The sequence below is a fragment of the Protopterus annectens genome, chromosome 7.part0, assembly GCF_019279795.1.
Source record: "Protopterus annectens isolate FY-2018-M chromosome 7.part0, PAN1.0, whole genome shotgun sequence".
In the NCBI taxonomy this organism is placed as follows: domain Eukaryota; kingdom Metazoa; phylum Chordata; order Ceratodontiformes; family Protopteridae; genus Protopterus; species Protopterus annectens.
The window spans coordinates 456,073,804-456,089,175 of record NC_056739.1 but is presented as its reverse complement, the minus strand read 5'-3'; the positions used below and the strand labels follow the sequence as shown (position 1 = coordinate 456,089,175).

General features: G+C 38.1%; 1 protein-coding gene across 1 annotated transcript in view; it reads right to left on the bottom strand.

The window, feature by feature from the left end:
* The window catches only part of LOC122805982 (extracellular calcium-sensing receptor-like), a 99,874-nt gene that overhangs the window by 34,094 nt on the left and 50,408 nt on the right, over positions 1–15,372 (bottom strand). The window contains exons 3-4 of the mRNA XM_044076221.1: positions 14,149–14,376; positions 13,796–13,928 (exon numbers count right to left, since the gene is read on the bottom strand). Of these exons, the coding sequence (XP_043932156.1) occupies positions 13,796–13,928; positions 14,149–14,376 (361 nt within the window). The remainder of the gene's footprint in view (positions 1–13,795; positions 13,929–14,148; positions 14,377–15,372) is intronic.

Below are 15,372 nucleotides of genomic sequence, written 5' to 3'. Positions count from 1 at the left end.
GCTAAATTTGCAGCAAATACCCCTTTCAGAACCCACCACTGTGTAACACTAAAAAGTCTAAATTGGTTAGAGCTACCCCATCAGCTAACATATGCACATCTTCTTACCACCTATAAAATTATCCAACATCCGTCTGTTCATCCAGCGCTAAATGACTATGTTCCCATTTGGTCATTATAATTCATTGGCCTAAAATTCAAGTTTGTCCAGAAACATATCAAATCTGCTGGACATTGTTTGTACTTGTACCAGGTTGCTAAGACCTGGAATTCCTTATCTATATCCATCAGGTCAATACCCTCCCTTCCATCCTTCAAAACCATTCTGAAAGACTTCCTAACCAAAATATGTATCTGTTCTTGCTCAACACCAGGATAAACTATATCCCTAAATGTGAACTAGTACCTATTCATGGGTCTATATCACATCATCGAAATTTTATTTTATTGAATAACTAATCATCAAACCCTAATTGTCAAACTCCCTATTCAATGAATGACCAAAACATAGAATTGGAATTCATCAAAATATTTTAGCTGGCAAACACCGTGAAAGGCCCCGCTGCACTCCTCACACCCCCTGAAAATTAAATATACCAACTCCAAGATCACAATACAGTGAGGTAATGGGTAAACCATCGCTAGTTGGCATGCCAATTACACAACATTTTTTTAAGGATAGCCAACTAAAACAATTCAGTTAATTTAAATTTCATGTTTAGCTGTTCCGGTGAATAGGGAGTTCGACAATTAGGGTTTGATGACTAGTAATTTGATAAAACGAAAGTTCGATGATGTGATTATGATCCCCTATTCATCTCCTTACTGTCCCTTCTTCACTCGCTTCCTTACTTCTATCAATTTTTCTCCCCAGGCTTTCTATCTACATATGCCATAAGCCTGCTTTTTTCTCACTTCATATTGCAGTTCATGTTTGTATTATACTAAATTACATTTAATTTCTATGTAAACTGGCTAACATTTCTCTAAATATTAAATCGTTGTTACATGACTTGTATCTAGCCTTAACCAATGTTTTCTTATTACAGTAAACTCTCAGTTAACCGGAACTCAAGCAACCAGCAAAAAAAAAAATAGAAGAAATACAGTACACTTTTCATGTGTTGCACTTTTTGTTTTTCCCCCACAGAAACATACCTTATGTTTTTAGAGTTTTAAAAAAGAAATAGGAATAAATTCCATCTCACCCCAACCTCAGAACAAGTCAAACCAAACAAATAGTATATGGTACAGTATTAGTCAGGCCTATTTTTAATACTAACTCTCAAGCAACCAGAAACTACAGTTATCCAGCATCTACCAATCCCCATGGGTGCCGGTTAACTGAGAGTTTGTTGTATGTCTACTTTGTTATAATTATTTAAACTGCTGATGTTTTTGTTTTATTTTTGAAGACTGCAAAATTATTGTTCTTAAGATGTTTTACAATACTTTGGAGCTTTTCTCCTTGGTCTCCACTGAAAATGAGCTCCTACCCACTCAGACTTCCCCAGTAATCAAATGTCACTAAGTAAAATAAATAAATACATAGGTCCATGTTATAACATCGAAGTTACAGAACTTTGAACAACACATGGTTGAAACTGTATGACTGAAGTTTCATAACTTCAAAAACTAAACAATTAACAAAAATCTGTGTTTTTGCAGGGGGCAAGCCCCCCAGCACCATCCATACCACCTGGTAATTATATATACCAACTCAGAGATTGCACTATGGTGGGAATGGGTAAATTCCCCAGTCCCGTCTATACTGCAATCGCTGCAGAAAACATCATCTTTTTGGAAAGTCAACCTTATTTTTTCATTCATATAAAGTTTGAGTTTACGAAAAGCCGATCAACTGAATGGAATCCATAAAGAGAGAGAGAGAGAGAGTCTCATTCTCAGTACACCCTCAGTATAGTGTCTAAAGGACTGGTAAGGTATTAAACCTTGGAAGGGAGTGAGTGTTACCAGTGGATTAGGGGATTCAATAAATGTACAAATGTGGATGTTTTCAAGTGTTATGAAGTCCTCTAATGCAAACATTTTTTTTGTTTATGCTTCTATCATTGAGCAGGAACACATTTATATTGGTTTGAGAGGAAATTTTACTAGGTAAATATGCTTAATAGGGTGCCTCTGCCTAAAAAGAAGCCATCATGGAGTAGAAAATTTCTTGGTCAGTATATGGAAGCCCTGAGGAGTTTGGTGTAGGCCATCCCTAGTGAAACAGGTAGGACTGTCCACTATTTTATTGCAGTCTAACACACACTGGACCCTCATGGAATGACACAGGTTAGCGAGAGAATTATTGAATTGGATTATTCTGTGATTACATTGTAGCATCCTTACTCAAGAATAGCTGGTTTCCAATATCAGAAACCTATGAGAACAGCATGATCATATCCCTCTACTTATCTTCCAGGCTGGAACATCAAAGATCATTCACTTCCACATGTGCATCTTCCAGATTATATGCATATTTGTGGCGAATAAAGTACTTTGGAGACAGCTTGCATTTTCGTGCCTGAGAAACAGCTGCCTGTTACTCTGTCTCTGCACAACTTAGTAAATGGAGTGTCAAAATATATAAATATTGAGTCAACTGTGACAAGGATTTATCATGTGTATTACTACACTCTGGTGCCTTCAGGCCTTCAACATATTGATGTGGTGACCCTTACTGGTGTTTGAGATAACAATGAGTTTGATGGAAAAGTTGTGAGTTTATTTCTGAGATCTGGGCAAGGTAGCATGTCTACTGGAAGGTGCAGGAGGTTTCAGGACAGAATTTATTAGCATTTTCAGCACACCTAGATTTGGTGTCAGTGACAGAGTGAGGGTGTGACAGTGTGCTGTGTTGTATTGTGTGATGGTATGGGCCTGTAGTACACACTGGCAACCTGTGCAGCCAAGAGAAATGAGAGATTTTCCTCTAGTTTAAATAAGTATTCACACTTCTTACAAGCCATATCCATGTTGTATAACATTATATGCTGTTAGAGAACTTGAGGCAGATCCTAACATTATCTCACTTTGCCTAGTGTCAGACGGCAAAGATTATTGACAGACTGGTATCCCAAGCTACAAAGGTGTTTGGTGGATGGGATCAGTGAAACTGAGGTAAAACTAATAGTTTAGTTAAGGTACAGAAGGTTAAGTATGCTAACTAGTTTAGTTAATAGTGCAAGATGCTGTAAAGGGGTTTTATGTCCAATATGGATAAATTAGCCCTTATAGAAACGAAGGACAATAGTTTTATGTACTGTTTATCTAGAGATGTAATTCCAGTCAGCTTTTTCTAACTGGTACAAAAAATTGCAGGTACAGTGCTGTCAATACAGTACAGTATGTTGATAACTAATCTTTTTATGGGCATGGGTGTTGAGACTAACAGAGGTTATGGGCATAGTGGTCACAAGTTAGTATGAAAGACAGAAGTTATAGCTACAGTGGCCCCAAAGTTAGCATGAAGGACAGAAGTTATAGGCACAGTGGCACCAAAATTAGCAAAAAGGGCAGAAGTTATAGCCATGGTGCCAAAAAGTTAGCACAAAGAACAGAAGTTATAGGCACAGTTGCCACAAAGTTAGCACAAAGAACAGAAGTCATGGGCACAGTGGGCACAAAGTTAGCTCGGAGGGTAGACATTATGGGGAAAGTGGCCATAAAGTTAGCACAAAGGACAGATGTAATAGGCACAGTGGCCACAAAGGACAAAGGTTATGGGCATGGTGCCACAAAGTTAGCACAAAGGACAGAAATTATGGGCACAGTGGCCACAAAGCACAAAAGGCAGAAGTTATTGGCACAGTGGTTACAAAGTTACCACAAAGAACAGAAGTTATGGGCACATGGTCACAAAGTTAGCACAAAGGACAGAAGTTATAGGCACAGTGGACACAAAGGTAGCAGGAAGGACAAACTTTATAGGCACAGTGGTTACAAAGATAGTATGAAGGACAGAAAATATAGGCAAAGTCCCTCAAAATTAGCACAAAGGATAGAAGTTATGAGCATAGTGGCCAGAAAGTTAGCACAAAGAAGCGAAGTTATGGGCATGGGGCCACAAAGTTAGCATAAAAGATGAAAGTTATGGGCACAGTGACCACGAAGTACAAAGGACAGAAGTTATGTGCACAGTGGTCAGATAGCATAAAGAAATAGAAGTTATGGGCATGCTGCCACAAAGTTAGCACAAAGGACAGAAGTTATGGGCACAGTGGCCACAAAGTTACCACAAAGTTAGCACAAAGGACAGAAGTTATAGGCAGAGTGGTCACAAAGTTAGCACAAAGGACAGAAGTTATGGGCATAGTGGCCATAAAGCACAAAGGACAGAAGTTATAGGCACAGTGTTCAGATAGTTAGCATAAAGGAATAGAGGTTATGGGCATGCTGCCACAAAGTTAGCACAAAGGACAGACGTTATAGGCAGAGTGGTCACAAAGTTAGCATGAAGGACAAAAGTTATGGGCACAGTGGCCACAAAGTTAGCACAAAGAACAGAAGTTATGGGCACAGTGGTTACAAAGTTAACATGGAGGGGAAAAGTTATGGGCACAGTGGTCACAAAGTTAGAACAAAGGACATAAGTTATGGGCACGGTGGCCACAAAGTTAGCACAAAGAACAGAAGTTATGGGCACAGTGGTTACAAAGTTAACATGGAGGGGAAAAGTTATGGGCACAGTGGTCACAAAGTTAGAACAAAGGACATAAGTTATGGGCACGGTGGCCACAAAGTTAGCACAAAGTACAGAAGTTATGGGCACAGTGGTTACAAAGTTAACATGGAGGGGAAAAGTTATGGGCACAGTGGTCACAAAGTTAGAACAAAGGACATAAGTTATGGGCACGGTGGCCACAAAGTTAACATGAAGGACAGACTTTATAGGCAAAGTGGCCACAAAGTTAGCACAAAGGACAAAAGTTATGGGCATAGTGGCCACAAATTTAGCACAAAGGACAGAAGTTATAGGCAAAGTGGTCACAAAGTTAGCACGAAGGACGGGAGTTATGGGCATGCTGCCAAAGTTAGCACAAAAGACAGAAGTTATGGGCCCAGTGGTTACAATATTAGCACAAAGGACATAAGTTATAGGCACAGTGGTCACGTTAGCACAAAGGACAGAGGTTATAGGCAGGGTGCCACAAGCTTGCAAGCCTGTGTGACAGACATTAGACAGTAGGAAAAAAACAGGCAGCTTATCAAATACAAGAAGTAGTGCCAATGGGAAGCCAATAGCTTATGCATGTTAAAACAAAGCTAATTCCATTCTCTCATTAATAAAACAGCAATCTCTAATGAATAAGGAAATTATTTCAAGTTAGGCAAACCATTTAAGCACAATAGCTTAACGTAAGTACAAAATCCCAAAGAATAAGGCATCACGCCTGGAACAACAAATTCATTTGTTGTTCCAGGTGTGGTGCCTTATTCTTTGGGATTTTGCAGTTTGTTTTCTTGTGTTTTGTTGGAATAAGCTTAACATAAGTAACCAGGTCTGTGCCATCAAACAATAAAGTTCTGACTACAATGCAGGTGACTCAAGTTAGACTAATTGCTCGGGTGCCAGGTATGAGCTGGCCAGGGAGGATGGAAGTGAGCAGGGTTTGCCAGCTCTCCCATGAAAGGGGGAGGGAGAGTGTGACTGTGGCTTGTTACACTGTTGACTCCTAACAGAGATGCAAGTAGTTCACCCAGTGGGGTTCTGAACTAGTCGAGCCTGCACCGCCACTCGGCAGCCAAGGGGAAATGTCATGCAGCAGGCTTCCCACTTGGAGTAAGTGACTACAGGCTCAGAGGAGCCATAAAGGGGGAAGGGGGTACCTTAAGCCTGTAGTTTAGAGTAAAACATGTTTTCAACAAACTAGATCCCAGTAGATGCCATTTAAATGTATCTATTTCTGAAGTGGTTTCTCCTGTTGTTCTGGGCAAAATTTAATAATTCTGTCAGGTAATTTTGTTGTGTTGTTTTAACTGTGTGTGTGTGTGTGTGTGTGTGTGTGTGTGTGTGTGTGTGTGTGTGTGTGTAAAACTATACATTTGCATATACATATGCATCGACATATGCAAACACACATCAAAACCAGTAAAGCCACAAACCATTCTTAAATCCTGCCTTACAGATAACTGGAATATGCAGGGCTCTTTTTTTTGCAAAATATCTGCTATTCTTTGCTATAGGCTTAGAGAAATGGTTTATCATCATGAAGCTCATTCCCTAGTCCTGTAGTACAAAACACACACACACACACACACACACACACACACACACACACACACACACACACACACACACACACACATACATTTTACATTGCAACACAAGGGATTAGGTGTTATAATTACCCACTAGCATACATACCTGAATCAAAATTAACTGTGAAAATTACACTTCATTGGAAACGCACAATGAATATACAATGTTCTAATTACAACTGAAAGAAAAAGATTCAAATTATTCAGACACATATGCATTTACAATAATCTGCTGCACAAGCAACCATTCAGATAGTCCTCCAAAATGAAAAAACATATAAACCAGATTCATAGGTGGTTACTAAGCTATCAGCTCATGAGTCATTTTAAGTCCAACCAAACTTACCCCAAATTTGGCAAAATATTGCTGCCATATGTCAGTACCCCATGGAATTTTATGGTTATGATATTGGCTTGTACACATAGTTTTCACAGGCTAACCCTGTCTGTTAGGGACATATGTGTCAAACCAGGGATAAATGTTTGACTTGAATAGGGTGGGTATTTATAAATATGGTGTGCACTCCTGTAAAAGAGCTGTGTCCCATGTGAGAAATGTACCGCCATCATGATAGTAGTCTGATTCATACATCTGAATGAAATCATGTTGATTCACTGAATTCTGATACTCCAAAGCCAAAACACTTGAATAAGGATTTTTTACAGCAGGCAAATGCCTTGTACCCCCATGGGAATGGCACCCCTGTATCCCATGGAGATATATGCCTACTCAGAGGTCACACACACACACAGTAAGGAAAAAAATAAAATTCTACTGTTGTTGAAAGTTGCTTGAGCACATTGATTTCAGACTGTTGGCATTTACTTAAAGTGTCCTGAAACTATTGACATGCTCTCCACCTGAATAATGCTATTGTCACATGGCTCTTGAAGGGACCCTGCAGTAAAGTACTGTTTATATGGGCCATGCACTTAAGGCATGTCAGCATCCCATCCCTGTCCCACAGTCAGAACTTTTCTGCCTGCATGGATCTGATCGTAGTTATGGGTCCAACAAGCAGAGCAGAACAGCTATAACTGAATTGCCACAGCGCTGTCCTGCCACCCCATGGCTGAAAAATTGGGGGTGACAAATACAAGAAGTAAAGTTACAGAGCAAGAAACTGCACAGGAAAGCAGACTTACTTAAGATGATAAGAATGGTCTGACAGACCAGAGACAAGGGTGAAGGGCAGAATATGCAATGTACTGTCATGCCAACCCATTACCTCCATCACTTATGGCTATGTAAATGTTGCTGTCCATGTTATTGTGAGGGACCCTCTTTTGAAGGGTATGGTCAGAAGACATGGACAACCAGACAGCATAGGAGACATACTTGCAGAATCAAAACTGTTGTTCATTGTGTTGTTTTTATCAGCTGCCCTTCATGGACATGGACAAGAACAGTTCATAACATGTTAAGCACATTGTCCATGACTGTGAAGGACAGTTTAGTGTTATTTGTGCTAATGGGGGATCTAGTAGACCAACAGCTCTCATTGGTTATTACTCATCATTGTGGTTTGGCTGGGCTAGGTGTGGTTGAAATAATGTGTTTTTTCACACTGTAATGCACATTGGGAGATGTTGCCACTTTCTACAATATTTGTTGGTCTGCCTTCTCAACAACTAATGGTGATGCTGTCACTCAGCTTTGTTATGCTGAGCAGCACAATACTGTTACTTGCTCATCAGGTACAGGGCTGCTGGTTTTTATTCTGCTCATTTACAGATCAATGGCAGTAAATCCTGGCTGCTTTTGCTTAGTGTAGTCTGTGATTCACATGTTTGTGAATCATGGATTGCCTTGTGAAGTCCCATTTGCAAACTAATTGTATACCTGGATCCTTTCGATTCTCTCATGTACACATATGTGTATGCTGTTACTCAGTTGTACCCAGTCCTTATATGAATCCTGTACCATGCACCTGCCTGTGCATCTGCAGATCAGTCATTGTGCTTTGCCACATGATGTCCCCTTTAATACATTTCATCCCTCAAGTCACCATATCACAAATGAGAGGAGTAGTGTAAACACTATAACATCCTTCTCAAACAACACTTAATTTTCTGGTATTAAAAAAAACAACATTTAATTTATCCTTTTACATACATTATTTAACATTATGCCCAGACTTCACTTTACCCAATCATGAAACAGTGATGGTACTTACCTTCAGTTTAGGAAACTTTAATCAATAAAATCACATTTGTGATAAACTTTGATTCAACCCATTGTTTTCAGCTAGGTTTCATCTGACAGTGAGTCAAAAATTTTTTTACCTACACTAGAGATACAGTCACTTTCAAGATTTGTCTAGATACTTATTTTATCAAAAGCAAATGAAGAACAGTAAACTTTCATTTAACATAGAATCCCCTGGGAGAAAAAATTATTTTGAATTCCTTTAGAAATATAACTTGACATGTAACCACACATTCATAATCAATCATCAGTCATTAATCATTATTTCCTTCCCTTTCATCATTTCTTTTTTACATTGTTGCTTTGAAATGAAAAAAAAATATATATAATCACATTCATATTTAACAGTTTGTGTACCATATTACACCTGCTGACTTGCAATTCTTGTTTATAAGTTGAAAACATAACCACCTTTAGAATCTTACTTCATCCAATCTGTGGTCCATCTTCTGTATCTCAGGCATAAGTATTTCCAGCTGCTTTGGTAATCTGTCCTGCTACTCTACTCTAAATTATTTTATTGTACAAGCTCAGCCTATACTCAGACCTCGTTGTACCATTGATAGTAAGAAGGAATGACTAAATGCCCTTGGTCAGATTTTAGCCCACAGACAGATGTTCCCTAAAGTTTAATTGCAGATGTCATTCTTCTCTTCTTCTTCCTGTTTGGTAGCCACCTCCCATCATACCTCTCAACTGTACAGATTTTTTGCATAATGTCCAGATTTTTGCCTAATATTTTTGGTCGGTATCTCATAAAACTATGGTTTTCTGGCAATACACTGGCAAATCATTGAAGACCGAAGTCAGAAATAATGTCAGACATTTGGTTTCAGACTTCGTAACTTTCAGAAAATTCATGTTAATACAAGAGCTGTTATTATGTCAACTTTTTAAGTTTGGAAGAGCAATATTTAAGAATTGTCCCTATTTTTGGTCCTTTGTCCCCCCCCCCCCCCATTATTTATGGCTTTGTCCAGATTTCTTGCTCTAAGTGGTTGGGAGATAGGGGCTCCCATCATACACACAAAAGAATGTGCTATAAATCCCTTTCCTTATATTATAAATGTGAAGAAAATGAAAACACTGTCATCTGTGTTAGCAGGAGATTTATGTATATTTTGGATTAACTTGTATGGTATGCTAGCATGTCTAGTGAAAATGTAAATAAGTTTTAAAATGTTGAGTATTTCCCTGTTTATACAGAACATTATACCTGTTTGATACTCCCCAGTTCCCCTTGAAGGCCTGGCTTTTCCTGGTCATGGCTATCATTTATTTTGATATTTAATTTTCATAATTGTACACCCCTTTATAAGGGCATGAAGACACTCTGATTGGTGGCAGCATTACTATATTATTTTGGGGAAGGGACACTGGTGGAAATCTGTGTCAGTCTTTCTCAGATGTGTTTGGATGTGCGAGATTTAAATTTACTTTGACCGTGAGTGAGTCACAAGTCTTAAACTAGGACATTGCTCTGAAGTGTATAATAAGAAAATACATTTGGGGAGGAAAGAGGTATATAGTTCACTCCCAGGAAAACAGAGCATATTCCTGTTGTGCTCTTAAGAGAAAATAGAAATATTATTTTTGTTTAAGTGACAGTCTCATATTGGAGTTAGTAGTGAAGATTGAAGCTCCTTAGTTACTGACCCAGGATAAGTAAGGGAAATCTCATTTAATTGGTGTCTGTCTGGTGGGATATAGCTGAATGTCACAATAACTTCTGAAAGTAATACCTCTTTCTGTTTCTCCATCAAAATTCCAAAGCATTGTTGTGTCATTCCAGCATGCCTTTACTGTATTTTGTGTGTGTGATATATATACTGCTGTTACTCTGTTGATGCAACATTTTGTTGATAGAGTTTAATGTGTGGTCAAGTGCGTGCAATGCCAGAAGGAGGAAGTTGTGTTGGGTAAGCAAAGTGTTTTGTTTGTGTTTGTAACTCTGAAAGTGTTAGACTTTCAAAGCTTTCATCATTAGTGCATGAGTGTGTGCATTACATTTGCTGGACATGGTTCAATTAAGGGCTAGGGTAGGGGATAGAGTTAGGGTTGGGCATGTGTGATTTTGTTTGCTGTGTGTGTTTGAATGTCAGGCAAGTGTGTTTTTGGGTTAGAGTTAGGGCTATGTAAGGGGATAGATTTAATATTGTGCATGTGCATTGATACATTGATTGTAGTGTGTGCCTGAGTGCTTTTTATTTTTTTGGTGGTATTATGGAAAGGGTTTTTGTTAAATAAAATGCAAGGTTAGGGGTAGGGATATCACACATCACTAAGGTGATGCAAGGGGGGTGAAACACACATGCACATGCAAGCACACCTGTGTATGCACGCATGCACGCATGCACACACACACACACACACACACACACACACACACACACACATTCCCCTATATATGCATAGTGATGAATCCGCTCACTGGTGCATGGAAAGAATGTATAAATAAATTAACATTTCAAGCACCAAGTAAAGAGAAAAAAATCTTTCTTAGCAACTTTGCTAACAGACCAGTTTTGTAATATGATTCATTAGTATTCTGACCCAACCATACTCATCATTTCTTTAAATAATTCCTAATCATGTGACCAATGACATTATCCAAACCAAAAGGTAAAACAAAAATCATAACAAAATCTTCAAATTTATGATATGAAACAACTTAAACAGAAAGCAACAATTCTCAATAATATATCTGAGACATATTAAAGTCATAAGACCCCTCTTCCTGATTGATATAGAAAATGCATAAATAAACATTAATCTAGAGCAAGCAATTCATATTGTGTGTACATAAAAATATATTAAAACATTTTAATAATATAATCACATTTGAAAGAGAAGCTCAATTAAAAATGGAACATTTTTGTTCAAACAATATAAACCAGTAATGATTATTTAGTGCAGTATTGAGTAATGTCCTTGTGTTAATAACCCAAAATATTTTCTTAACCTTCAAAATCTCATTGACGCCTATTTACCCTTGCATGGTTTATTGTATTACACCTCTTTAAAGAACACAGATCTTTCACTGGGATACATTATACAACAGGTCAAACAGGCTTAAGCTCTGCTTCTGTTGTCAAGTTCTATGTACTTAGATGGTTAGTAAATATGCACATATTCATTGAATCTTGAACATTTATTTATGCATTTTACAGGGGTTTTTTTTACTGGGATAGTCCATTGGGCCAAAAAGAGCCCATTTTCAATGGAGTCCCGGGGAGAAAAGCTCCATGAACAACAATATAATATGAAGACAATGCATTTACATTTATATAATACTATTGAAGAACAATGGTATTACACAACATGACAAAAAAATCCACGATTGCAGTGAAAATACAGTCAAAAAAGCAAAAAGATAAAATTACACACACACACACACACACACACACACACACACACACACACACACACACACACACACACACACACACACAAGTCAATTAAAATATGAAAAATCCATTGATACATATTCCTGTTAGATTTGTTACAATGTGAAATAACAGGGTTGACATTACAGTTTTACACGAAATCTTAGCATAGTTAAAGTAGGATAGGATGATAAGACATATTAATTGTTGAATGTAAGAAGGGTGGGACAATAAGAAAAAAAAGTACAGCAAGAGTAGGAGCAAATGAGAAACATGAAGATGGTAGACATGGTAACCATCACACCATAATGCACGTTACACCTCTACAATGGGAAAAAATAATAATTAGAGTCTATAAGAATTCTGGCTTGTTTTTCTTTTAAATTCTGATGCAACCTAATGAATCAGTTTCTCAAGTTTTCAAAAAGTTAAAAAACAATCCAGTAGGATATTACAAATGTTTTATTCCTGAGTGTCTATCCACAACTCTGTTTGGATATACTGACAGCATAAAAATTCAACTGCCTTTTCATTCATCCACCTACCCACCCATCCATGTTCCAAACTGCTTGTCTTGATAATATCAAAGGTGGTCACAAACCATACAAGGTAAACCAAGCTTACTTATTTCCAACAACATTTTCTTGCTTATCCTGTGTGGTCTCCAGGTGAAAGATGTAATTCCATCAACGAATCCTGGCTCTGCCTTTGGACCTACCTGTCAGTGACCTAAGCCTAGTACAACTCCATAAGGAGGCACCAGGGGCATTCTGCAAGGTAGCCAAACCCCATCAATTGACTCCTCTCACCAAAGAAGAACAATGCCTGCATAATGTGAGCTCACGTATTGCTGAGTCTCTCACTCTGTCATGGGCAGTGACCTCAGCAACATTGAAAAAGTAACCACATTTTCTCTGTCAGGGTGACAACTATCTAGCCCATTCATTCCCCTCTGAAGATGAGTCAGGTGGTAGGGAAAGAGCCAGTTCACAGGTACACAGATCCACAGAACCTGCAAAGTCTTCTATCCCTGCCCCCTCCACAGCCTGCAAGCTTTGCATAGCTTCCTTGAGAGGTGCAAGTTTGCTTCCACTCATGTGCAACTTCCTAAACAAGTGACACCACATATAGCAGGGGGATTGCTGGGCTCTTCATGCTATGGTTACCCTTTCTGGGGATGGGTAAGCTGACATTAACTGCTCACTCCAGTCTTCCTGTGGAAGTTCCTTCCGGGGCCCATGCTGCTAGTCAAATAGGGGTAATGAGGGATGCAGATGCAGTGGCTGTATTCCTGTGTGGAACAGGGCTGAAAAGTGCCCCCAGAATGCTTAGACTCTCATTAAGGCTGCAAAGTTTTTTGATTAGGTTCTTTATAGAAAATAGCATGGATCCTAGGTACATCTGAGTTTATAAAATAAGTTCTACCTGTTGGAAACAGTTTAAGCAGGAGTAATCAAGTGTTTTGAAATCCAGTAATAGTCTAACTCTTTGTTCAGTTTTTTATTTTTAATATGAATTTTGATTATTAGAACCCACTTATTCTTGGAACTGACAGGCATGCACTTGGTTTTAGATTTACCTTAGAAATTGACATTAGATCAATGAATTTAAAATTGATACATCAGACAAAAAACAAAATCTGTAATGTTATATTAATTCATAATGCCCGAGTAACAGATTTCAGATTATTTTCTTAAAAATACAACTAAAGCAACACGATTTATAATGATTCTTAACACTCAGGTAAACTCAAATTCCAGATAAATTATAAAAACTAGAATTTAATTTTAGATCTAGGAAGTGTATTTTTGAAATCTGAATGAAGTCTAAGTCCTACTGCAATGCAAAATTCTTAAATACTGATTTTAAAGCTAGAATCCTTTGCATTTATATTGGATTGCCTCATATTTTCAAGCAATTTTGATTCAAGAAACTTTTCTCACCTGTTTGGTTGGCAATCTCTCCTTTGGAGCACACAATGCAGTCAAAACAGCAAATGGGTTCACCTTGTCTTGTGGCTTTTCTGTATCCAGGGACACAGTTTTCACTGCAAACTGACTGTGGAACCTGATCATAAGAATACAAAACAGATACATTTGTCATGTTGTTTCAGTTCATACAGTTAGTATGTTAGAAATACTTGCAGTTCTTATATCATACAAATGTACATGTGACCACGCTTACATCCATTCAACAACATCGATCAAGTAGTGACATGCCACAAAACCAAGTCATGCTCAAAAGCAATCAACAATTGTATAATATTTAACTATTTTCCAGGATTTACCTCAGGGGTCTCTCCATTCCACCATATTGTATTCTCATTTATTTTAATGTCTCCTTCAGGATAGCCCACTGAATCAAACTTCCCAACATTATAGTACCTGCTTGTTCCATTGGGGAACAGCTGCCAGTTTAAGATGTCATATGAAGCTGGGATGTCTCCATTCTCATTGAAATACACATCATGGCCTGTTGTTGTTTTAAAATGTACTCTCTTTAAGTAATGGATCACCTTAACAAAAATAAGAACAAATAAATGCATATCATCACATAGCAAGGAAAATTTACATGCAGTATCATGTTTTCTAATCATTCCGCACCTCATTTCAACTTCATATTTCTTTTGACAAATGAAACTATCAACACAATAGGACATCACATGGCACTGTGTGTGTAGATCTAGGCATAGCAAGGCATGTCTGCTACCCTGAGACATGTTCCACTGGTATAATGAAACATTGTAGCAAGGTATGTATTGTGCTTGTGTACTTCGCCATTGTAATGTTAGAATATGAGAGGGCTATAGTATCCTCATCGCTATACCTGCAAAATGATGAAAAGTGATGACATTGTATAGAAAACATTGTGCCATATTCAAAAACAGTCCTAAATTAAGCAATTCATGCAATTCATAATAAAATAATTTGAAATTCAATTAAAAAAATTATATACTTCGTTTGTAATAATCCAGAGGAATCATTAAGAACCCTGCCACTCACATTAAGGGCTGAGATAAAAAGGCCTTGTTTCTGCGATGATATTTTGTGATCCATAGACCCATTAGGCACAATGAGGAAAGACTTCATTATTCACTAATTTGCATGTCTATGAATTGCTGGTAACTACCTCCCACCAACATAGTACACACATTCAAACACGCACAATATACCTATACATGTCCCTGTGATGTCAGAACATCCATGATGTCTCCTTCAGTGGTACTGCAAAACCTGTTAGATTAACACCTTTCTAGGAGATCTTATGGGGCTAATGTAACAGCTGCCCCTTTGTCTTGTCTTACTATACAAAGTTAAATGGTTTACCTACTGGTCCTGTTGTCCATCTCCTTTATGCTTCACACACTGTTTCAGACAGTGAATAATGCCCAGGATTCTTTCATTCTGTCTCTCTCTCTCTGTATATTTATATATATGTATGCGTGTGTGTGTGTGTGTGTGTGTGTGTGTGTGTGTGTGTGTGTGTGTGTGTGTGTGTGTGTGTGTGTGTA